This window comes from Berghia stephanieae, chromosome 6, assembly GCF_034508935.2.
Source record: "Berghia stephanieae isolate SIO BIC M18660-M18661 chromosome 6, UCSD_Bste_1.3, whole genome shotgun sequence".
Taxonomy (NCBI): Eukaryota; Metazoa; Mollusca; class Gastropoda; order Nudibranchia; family Aeolidiidae; genus Berghia; species Berghia stephanieae.
The window spans coordinates 2573706-2584693 of record NC_088365.1 but is presented as its reverse complement, the minus strand read 5'-3'; the positions used below and the strand labels follow the sequence as shown (position 1 = coordinate 2584693).

Sequence of the window (10988 nt, the reverse complement as noted above, 5' to 3'; positions counted from 1 at the left end):
GGGAATAAACATGACATAATGCCTAAAACATAACGACAGTACACAAGAAAGCATTCTAATCTGTAAAAAAAACAAACGTTCTGCTCAATGAATACCACACGATTGTAAGGTTCCAAATGACTGTTGCTCAAGAACATTAGTTCCATCCCCAATTGGAACAATCTTTTTTTTCTCACCAAAGCAGGTTAAAACTTTCGTAAAGAATATTGCGCCGGCTTGGCGATCCTTACACTGCTAAATAAGTGAAAGAGCTCTTGAAGTACGTTGTGGTAGGACCTGTATAAAACTAACCATTATGCAGGGCTTGTCAGCATTGAGGGTTAAATAACAGCACACGAGTACCATCCTGGTACAACGAGTAAGCCCGTGTTTCAGGCAACCTAAACATCTTCAATTCTTCAAGCAAAACAAAGCAAGGACCTATGGTGAATTCAGATTTCCAACATCAGAAACGTTTTTATCTTTGGATATGTCATCTATGAAATATAAATGGTATGAGCGAGGTCAGAGAATTAACCAGTAGATTTTTGACCAATCAAAGCATGGAATTTGTGACACACCCTCACACGTGCTCGGACAAACATAGTTTGTTGTTTGTGAAAAGTAACGTGAATTAAATAGACCTCTCCTTGATCATTGTTGTTGTTGTTTTTATACCACCAAATGGGTGACTAGTTACCACACGATTTTAACGATCATATTATAAACTTGTAAGTTTACACATAGTTCTCTGTGTTGGTTTTAATGATCAAGTTGTAGAACAAATTGTATTTGATTGAAACACAAACCATCGATAATAAAACCTGTGTAGTTCGCTATCTTTACCAATAACTGCTATTGTTTACATTCTGACGACTGTCCGAGAGGCGTGGTCATCCAAGTATCTATTGACAAAAGGAATGACATTAAAAACGGTTTTAGAGATTCAAGTTATTTTGAAAGAAGAATACACTCCTATTCCTCAAACCATAAATGAAGAACTGACAAATAAATAGAATATCCGTCATTGCCTATAGCCCGACTATAAATAAAAACATACAGACGAGAGCATTTACATAACGCCATTTCCACTAAACGTGCTCAAAGCACTTTACAAGGGGTCCCTAGCCAACAGCAACACCTAAAATGTATGAAAAGACATGATATACCTGTTAGGCGATATTATATTTTTTTCCAACAGACAACTTTGTTATTATTGTGTTTGTTTGTTTGTTTGTTTTTATGGTGGGGGGGTTGTCTGCTTTGGGGGGGGGGGGGGTTGTTTGCTTTGGAGGTTTTGGGGAAGAGGGGGTCTGCTATACTATTTTGGGGATGGTATATTTGGCTTTTTTTTGTGTTTTCTGTTTGTTTTGTTTGATTTGTTTTTTTTTGTTTTTTGGATTGTGTTTATTTTATGGGTTTTCTCTTGTGTGTGTGTGTGTGTGTGTGTGTGTGTGTGTATGTGTGTGTGTCGTTAAAAAATTACGCCATTCCGCAACGGAATCCGTAGATACCTCGCCTGTCATTCCATGAAGGAATATAGAGAATCCATAAAACAGGATGTCTGATGTCAACAGGAATCACCCATGCTGTCCAAGTGAGCGAATTCGGGGGTTAATATCTTGCCCAAGGTAAAAAAAAAAAAGAAAGTAACTGAAGCGGGACTCGAATCCAGGATCTTCTAGATACAGTGCAATATCTAAACCACTCGGTCACTTCGCTTTCTTTTGTTTTTAGTTGATCATGTATTTCCTTTTTCTTCTGCGGGAGGAAGGGAATATCTTTAAAATGTTTGTTCTACTTTTTTTTTTATCCTTTTTTTTTTCGTGTGTTGATTTGTTTTCATTTTATTTTATTTGGTTTTTTGTTTGCTTGTTTTTATTTCATACTTTTCAGGGAGAAGAGTATTGTTTTCTTTTGGTTTTGGTTTTTTTTAAAATTTGTTTCTCGGTTTTTTGTTTTGTTTTGTCTTGGTTTATTTCCTTTTGTTTTGTTTTTTATTTTTTAATTGATTTTTTTTTGTTTTTGTTTGCTAGTTTGCTTTTGTTTTTTTTTTTTTGTTTTTTGGTTTTTTTTTGGTTTTGTTTTGTTTTTTGGGGGTTTTTTGGGGGTTTTTTGGGGGCAGTTATTCTTTTTGCTGTTTTTTCTTTAAGTTTATAAACAAAAACTTACTCTCCTAAATTTCTAAATTTCATTTAAAAAATATTAATATTTAATTTTGGGGACAAAGTTTACTATAACAAAAAATAACAACTTTATAATTCAAGAACTTGTCAGATAGGCCAATTTGAAATCGTCACAGGAGTATTATAAAAGCTCGCCCGCTCTGAGTACTAGTATGAAAGCTGACTGACTGGTCGGTAAGTAGACAATAGTATTTGGCTACAGTGAATATTTATGTTAGAAGCTGTTGAGCTTAAAATCTACTGTACTGATTTTTATAAAAAACTGGTTATTTGTTGGGGCTTATTTAAAATGTCTGTTCCTTTTTCTTTGTCTTTCTTTTTTGTTTGTTTGTTTGTATTCATTTTTAGTTATTTCCTCTTTTGTTTTGTTTTGTTTTATAATTTCTTTAGAGGTGTGGGTTGGTGGGGGGGGGGGGGGGAAGGGAGGGAAGGGAAGGGTATATATCTTCAAAAAGATTTTGCCTCACTTCCTTTTGTTTTTTGTTGTTTTATTGTTTGTGTGTTGGTTTTTGTTTGTTTAGGGATTTTTTTTAGTTTAATCATTTCATTTGCATTTTTTTTGTTTGTATTTGAGATTCTTTCCTTTGCTTTGTTTTTCTTTGTTTATTTTTGCTTTGGTTTTTTGTTGTTTTTTTTTTTTTGTTTTTTGTTTTGTTTTTTGTTATTTTGGGAGGCGGTTGTTTTATTTCATTTTCTTTTTCTTTAAACCCTGGTCTACAGTCGGTCTAAATTTCAATAAATAATACTCGCACAAGTAAGTATATTGATACCGGCTTGACAAAATAGAAATTTCAAATATTAGATAGAAATAATAATCATACAAAATGGCAGATAAATCACGTTAACCCGAAGATAGTACTCCAGGGAAAAGGTTCAATTTTGTTTCAGGGATTTTCCTCTAATGGTCTTTGTATAATATAGAAGTGACATCAGGGAACTCGCAATATTGCACATTGGCAGAAAAATAGTTATAATTACAAGCATGGTGCATAAAATATTACATATCTTGCGAAGTAATGCAGATAGGGGAAAAATATTACATGGTATAGAAAACCAGACGTGCTGAATTCAAAAGCATCTTACATTTTAGTTAGAGTCAATATTTCCTTTTCTAAATGTAATATGTATTTATGTACAGTGTGGGTATTTTTGAAAAATTATAATTATTGACACATTTTAGGTTTGAATAACTCCAATGTAATGTACGATTTCATTAAACGGATTTTAACATGAGTGCAGAATCTATTTAAGTTTTGATCGATATAAGTTTGTAAGATGAGTTCTGACTTCATTAGTAGAAAACGGTAATTTTGACATTCATAAATCGTAATTTTCAGTGTGTTTGTTTAGCAATGACTATCCCGCACAAATCTTTGGGCCTCTTTTTTGCTCACGAAGTGCCCAAATTCGCGACAAAATATGGGACGAAGCCGTTTCGTATATGCTATTTTAAAAAATTAATTACGGCGCTGTTTATCGATGAATATGACTGAAAGTTGGCACACCGTTAGAAAAAAGGTCATTTTAGATTTTGTCAAGCGACAAAACTCGTGCGATTACCAGAAGACCGTTAAAAATATATTTTTACTCTTTGGAGTAAAATATTTCTAAAACTACCAGGCGTGGAGGTTTTGTCGCTGACAAGGTAATACATGAACATTTCTTCTTTTTGGTTGTAAAATTTTATATGAATATGACGAGTACTTTTCCCGTATTTTACAAAACACCATCCTAATTTGCTCTTCAAGTTTCAATCTTTTAATCTATTTATTACGCAAGATACAACCAAAGGTCGAAAAAAAATGCCGAAAAAGCGTCCCATATTTTCGCGTTTTTTTCCTCTTTGCGGGTCATCCAAATAAATGACACCTTTGAAACTGCATAACTTGTTTATTTATGAATGGATTTTCAAAATTCAAAAACATTTTTACTCAGTGGAGATAGGGCTTTGATTTTAGACAAAAATTTTCCTCAAAAAGAGAAAAAAACATTTTTCATAGTCATTGCTAGTTTGTTTTTAATAATTAACACATTTCAGGTTGGAATAACTCAAGAATAGCTATAACGACATTGGTCTTCTTTTCACCACTTTAATACAAATATATTAAATTTTTGTTATGATATCTTACTTGTGATCGTGTGTTTACACAATCGTCCGATTTAAAGCTCCACGTGACCACCGACATTTTGAATGGCAAGCCTCCAGCGTCTCTCTATTTCGTCCCACGTCTTTTGCAGCATGAGTAATGTGACAGATCGAACGGCTTCCCTTATTTTAGTCTTCAGGGTATCCATGTATCTCAAGGGTGTTTTAAACACTCTGCTCTTCACATATCTCCATTAAAAAAAAGTAAAGTGGGGTTAGATCAGGTGATCTTGGAGGCCAGGAAATTGGATCATCTCGGCCGAGCCATCCGTTTGGGAAATGTCCATTTAAAAATTCCCTCACATTTAAACTCCACTAAGGGGGAGCTCCATCCAGTTGGGAAAAGATGTTAGGTTAAATATAATCAAATTGAGGGACTGTGAATGAGTCGAATATGGCCTGACAGTTTGCTGTTGTCTCTGTCATGTCGTCGAGAAAGAAAGGACCGACCACACTTTCCCTGGTCAGTTAAGTTCACACCAGACTCGATAACTTCATCTGTTTTGTTTTTTTGGTTTTTTTTTGTTTCCTCAATGTGGAACATTGTGTTTGTCTACATGCCTGGACACGTAAAAGGTTGTTTCATCTGAGAAGACAATGTTTTCAGTGAGCTGTCAGTCGAGGTTCGAGAATAATGTCGGACAAAGTGAAAATAAATTACGATTTATGTTAAAATTGCCCTTTTCTATTGATGACGTCATAACTCATCTACCAAAGTTCACAAAGTGTTAAAACTGATATCAATCAAAACTTGAATAAATACTATACATATGGCAAAAAACTGTTTGATGATATCTTACATAGCTTTCGAGTTATTCAAAAGTCAAAATGATTTGAAGGAACATGGATTTCAATTCTATGTGAGAGTTTTTTAAAAACCGATCTCACTCACACATTACTTCAATACATTTACAAACTTTGAGAAACACATTCAATTTTAGTTTGTGCCTTCAATGACAAAAATCGGCAAAACACAATTCCGAAAAATAGATGAGCAAAAAAAAAAAAGAATAGAACCCACAACAAAAATATCTGGCATATTTCGTTGAGATACAACATGTGCCGGTGACAGATTCATTTAGAAAAATAACCAAAAACTTTCAAGGCATCACATTTTCTAGTTAACGCCCTTATATCCCATTTCCATGGGCAGTGTCTTGACAAGATTTCTTTTTTTTTAAAGCATTTGGCATTAAAAATAACAAATTGGCATCTTTTCGTGACCCTCGTCTGAACTAAATCTCTGCTTAAAGAGGATTCCCTTGGGCGAGGCTAGTATCGAGATTGATGATTAGTAACAAAACTTTTTTAGAATCATCAATCTCAATAACATAAATTTATTTCAAAATTAACCATTTTACAATTTATTGGTCAAGGAATATCTAAGAATCTTACGTATTCTCTCGTATCATTGTATTTATTAAACTTGTTATTTTTTATCGCGTAATAATACTACTCGCAAGCTCGTAGTTATATTTTGCACGATAAAAAGAAACTAGACGTCTAGTTTAAAATAAAATGTCATGATATAATCATATCTAGACTAGGCTAGAGATATATTATATCAGCGCGACGCAAAAAATATGTTGTTGTTTTTTGTGGGGTTTTGATACAAAAATGACATGTATTTTGGTACTTACTTTAAGTTAACGAAGGATACTGAAAGAGGAACTTTAGTGAGAGCTAATCCCACAACTAGCGGTCTAAAAATAATAACAGATTCACTCTTCTGATTACCCTGTATTGGTTGTACGCGTTTAGGTAAAATACACATAATTATGTGTAAAATTTATTGTTTATAATCTGATTGAGAACATTTTGTGAGACTTTTTAACCAGTTGGAGGTCTGAAAACAATACCAAATTCAACTTTATTCGTTCTAGGAATAGGGAACAAAAGTGAGATTTCAAAATACTGGTTTTAATCTCATTGGAAGTGTAATAATAATCAGTCCACCGAAGCCTTAGATACATCCACTATGCAACAGTTATTCTGGTTTCAAAGTAATGACATCTTATTGTCTAGTCTAGATAAAACTACGTTGGTCATCAATAAAGATAATAATCCAATCGACGTTTCTATTCAGCAACTAATAAAATAATCTCACATTATAATTAAATATATAAACCATTTATTGTTAGTCCTCAACAGATGACTGGTTAGACACTTCCAAGGAAGTTTGAATCGAAAGAAAGAGAAAAGTGTAAAGTCATGACTTCTCTGTCCTATTACAAAACATAGTTTTTGTGTAATTTTTGTTTTCCTTTTTGTTTTTTGTTTTTGTTTTTGTTGTTGTTGTTTATTATATTTTTTATATTGTTTCTTTTTTGTTTGTTTGGGGTTGGGGGGGGGGTTGTTTGTTTTTTGTTTTGTTTTGCATTTGTTTTGTTTTTGTTTATTTTTGTTGGGTTTTTTTTTTTTTGGTTTGTTTATTTTGTTTTTTGTTTTTTGTTTTTTGTTTTGTTTTGGGTTTTTGTTTTTTTTTTTTTTGTTTTGTTTTTCTGTTGCTATTGCTTTCAGGATTTTTACCTCGCTGCCAAAATCTGTAGGTCATTTCAACGCCATTAAAATGGAAGATGAGTGAAGAAGAAGTGTAGATCTGATGTTAAGAGCAGCAACGAAAAATTAGGACAAAGGCAATTGATTCAATGGGGACCACAAAACTCCTTGAGCAATCCATTCAATGTGCTCATTTTGACATTCCCTAAAAGGCTCATCCAAGCACAAGCAAGGAATAAATAATAAGAAAAAATAAAATTCCCTTTATTCATCCCCATGGGGAAATTTGTCTTTAGAGTCTATTCCAAGGGAAGACTGGAATAAAACAAGCCTACAGCCGCAGAGCAGCGCCGCAAAGTGAGCTGGGGCTTGGTAACTTGCTCAAGTCCACACAGCGCAGAGGCGGGTGATTGAACTCGGTACCTTTTGGGTATGAAGCAAAGACCGTGCCCCCCACTATGACCGATATACTCTAATGTATTTTTTTTGTTTCTTCCAGTTAATAGATGGAATCAAAGATGTCGCTCAGATGCTGTTTTCTCTTGGTCATTATTGTGACAACTATTGCTGCACAAGGTGCCGAAGAACGACCATGTGCTTGTTCTGTTCCTGTTGGGATTTCGGATATTGAAGTTTTTAGTATTAGCGGTAGTTCTGCAAAAATAATCGCGGTATGTTCTTAACGTTATGAGCTTTGAGCTTTGAGCTTTTTTTATATAGCGCAATATCACTAAATGTGCTCAAAGCGCTTTTACAAGGGGTCCCTGTTCAACAGCAACATTTAACATGTAGGACGGGACATGACGCCTGTTAGGCGATATTAAAATTTTTAGGACAAAGACAACGCTGTTTACGGCCAGGTACTCATTTTACACCTGAGTACGGTGAGAGAATGTGAGTAAAGAGCCTTTTCCAAGGACTCAACTATGCGCCTAGCGCGAGGCTCGAACCCAGGACCTTCCGATCCGAAAGCGAGTGTCATACCACTAGACCACATAGCCGCACGTGTATCAACGTGTAAGAATATATTGATAGTATGTATGAGTAAAATACTCACCAGAATAATCGGGCGAACGCAAATAGTATCTATAGCCTTTGACTTTTAGGTCTGATAGGTCGATCTCAATGAGAACATATCATCCGACAATCTAAAAATAGTAACAGAGAGCTGAGCTATGCCAGCGTTAATTCGTTCTAAGCACGAATATTATACGATTTTTGACTTGTATCGGGAACTATATTGACCCTAGTGCAGAATGACTGAGTTAAGGAAGTTCCCCGAAAGCCCGAGTCTTCGAGGCCTCTGAAAGATCCATTCAACAAGTCTTTCCTCATGGTCAATAAAATAGGTTTACCGCTTTCAGTTAAAAATCGTATTACAACATCTTTATTCTCATATTACAGAAATTTAAACAATAAAAAAATTGAGCTTTTATATAGATCAATATCCACTAAATGTGCTCAAAGCGCTTTACAAGGAGTTCCTGGCCAACAGCAACATTTAACATTTAGGACGGGACATGACGCCTGTTAGGCGATGTTAATTTTTTTTTTCGGACAGAGACAACGCTGTTACCGGTCAGGTACTAATTTTACACCTAAGTATGGTGAGAGAATTCGAGTAAAGAGTCTTCTTCAAGGACTCAACTATGCGCCGAGCGAGGCTCGAACCCAGGGCCTTCAGATCCGAAAGCGAGTGTCATACTACTAGACCACATATCCGTACAATACAGAAATGTACAATAGGGAACAAAGTGCGATGTTTAAAAAAATTAACCATGTAACTCAACTTTGACAAAAAGGATTAAGTTATTTTTTAAGGAAAAGACAAAGTCAGAAATGAACGTATCCGAAGTTGACTGAAGGGAAGAATGTATGAAAGAAGATAGATTAAGATGATGTCTGATCATGTCTGTTTATTGACTATGTTGGACCTTTCGGCTGCATTTGACACCATTGATCACGAGATACTTATTAAACGATTAGAAATTACTTTTGGAATAAGAGATACTGCGCTTAGTTGGTTTAAATCATACCTAACATCAAGATCTCAGTCGGTTCTGATCGATGGCGCAGTATCAGAAACATTTCCTCTAAATTACGGCGTTCCGCAGGGGTCTGTCCTTGGTCCTGTTATTTTTACTCTTTATACTCAACCTCTTTCGGATATTTTTGTTAAAAATGAATTAATGTATCATTTCTATGCTGATGACACTCAGATCTATGTAAGCGATATCCCTAGTAATATCCCATCATTGATTACCCGTGTTGAAGACTGTATTAGAGATGTTAAATGCTGGATGGAAATTAACAAGTTAAAACTGAATAATGAAAAGACAGAGGTGATGGTGTGTGGTAGAAAAAGTGTTTTGAAAGATGATTTTCTGAAGTTTACTCTAAATATAAATGGGTGCACAATTAACCTCTCAACGTGTGCGAAAAACCTCGGGGTAATGCTAGATCAACATATGACTATGCAGGCACAGTTTGATTCTCTATGTAGAAGTTTGACAACAGGATTAAAAAAGAATTGCTTCAGTTAGACCTTTCCTAACAAGAGAAGTAACATGCAAACTAATAACATCTTTCATACTATCTAAAATAGATTACTGTAATTCGTTAATCTCGAATGTAAGCAACGATAAAATATCACGCCTTCAAAGTATCCAGAATGCGGCTGCTAAATTGATTTTAAGAAAGGAGATAACATCCTACTCATTGCCACTTTTGTATGAGCTGCATTGGTTACCAGTTAAAGTGAGAATCGAATTCAAACTAGCAGTATTGTGCTATAAGTGCCTTAATGATCAAGCACCATTGTATATTACTGAATTTTTAGAAACGTATAAGCCAACGAGGAGTCTACGTTCTGCACTAGATTCTACAAAATTAATTGTTACAAATAAATATAAATATAAATTTTACGGCGGCAGATCGTTCAGTCACGTCGGACCTTCCATCTGGAACTCTCTTCCTAAAAGAATAAGAGAAGCGCAGTCCTTATCAATATTTAAATCAAAGTTAAAACACCATCTCTTTGTTAAAACACATCTTGATTAATGCATCTTTGTAATTTGACCCCAATATGAATGTTAATTTAGTTTATGTTATTATATCATTATTTTATATTATTTCCGTATTTGACATAGCATGTGGATGTATTATAACATATCTTGTATTAATGACTTTATGTTTAGTTATTACATTGTTGTATAATGATAATATTATGTTGATGTAGTTTGTATAATGTTTCATTTGTATAATAATGTCACTGTATTATTGTTTCGCGCATTGAGCATCACCCAGTGATGAAAATGCGCGTTATAAATGTCATGTATTATTATTTTATTATTATGTTAGAAGACGATAGAGGGAAAAAGATTGGAATTTACTTCCAACATTTTGAAAGTCGCCAAGAGGTCACTGAAGTTTTAATTGTTGTCATCTACATTTAACATTTAATTGCTTATAAACTATTGATATTTTAAAGCATCTTAAAGAGCAGAAAAACTTTCAATTTGAATGAGTTATTGCTCTTGATTTTATTTTAGGATGAATACAAACATTCTTCATTTTACAACAACTTCATATCACACCTTATTTTATACTAAAAGAATAAAATTTTCTTCTTAGCATGTGAGTAACAAGCTTGTGAAATCGCATGTAATTGAACAATATCGAATTGAATTATCGTGGGTAGGGCAAATATGGGCTGACGCTCAATACATCAACAACAATTGACAGCGTCCAAAGTCTCCAAACTGAGATATTCTTCGGTTAGACAGAGCTCGTTAACAGAGGACTGTATGTTATGAATCTAAGTGAGAGGAACTATAAAACCACGGTTTGACAGGAACAATAAGCCTTGCCTGTCAACTTGTCTTGGAGAAAGAAAGACACGGGAGGATAAAACGGCCACGGTTTTGTGAAAAGTCCTTAAAGACAAGACGAAAGTATAAGGTAGCACAAGCTTTAAAACAGCAAGCTTAAGTGGGATTCTTTAACCCGGAAGGTGCAAACTGTTTGGAAAGGTGTAAAACCGCTCTTAAAATACAAAGACACGCAACCAAACCGCTAAATGAATAGACAGCGGCTACATTTTTGACCCTCCGCCTCGAAGCGGTATTAAGTCGGGATTTGGAAAACGAAGAAAACCGGTTTTAAAGTGGAAATGGTCA

At 34.5% G+C, this 10988-nt stretch overlaps 1 protein-coding gene across 1 annotated transcript in view; it reads left to right on the top strand.

Annotated features, from left to right (window-relative positions):
* The first annotated feature begins 2307 nt into the window (after positions 1–2307).
* The window catches only part of LOC144975967 (uncharacterized), a 16041-nt gene continuing 7360 nt past the window's right edge, over positions 2308–10988 (top strand). Inside the window, exons 1-2 of the mRNA XM_078920209.1 lie at positions 2308–2339; positions 7310–7481. Of these exons, the coding sequence (XP_078776335.1) occupies positions 7317–7481 (165 nt within the window). The 5' untranslated portion in view covers positions 2308–2339; positions 7310–7316. The remainder of the gene's footprint in view (positions 2340–7309; positions 7482–10988) is intronic.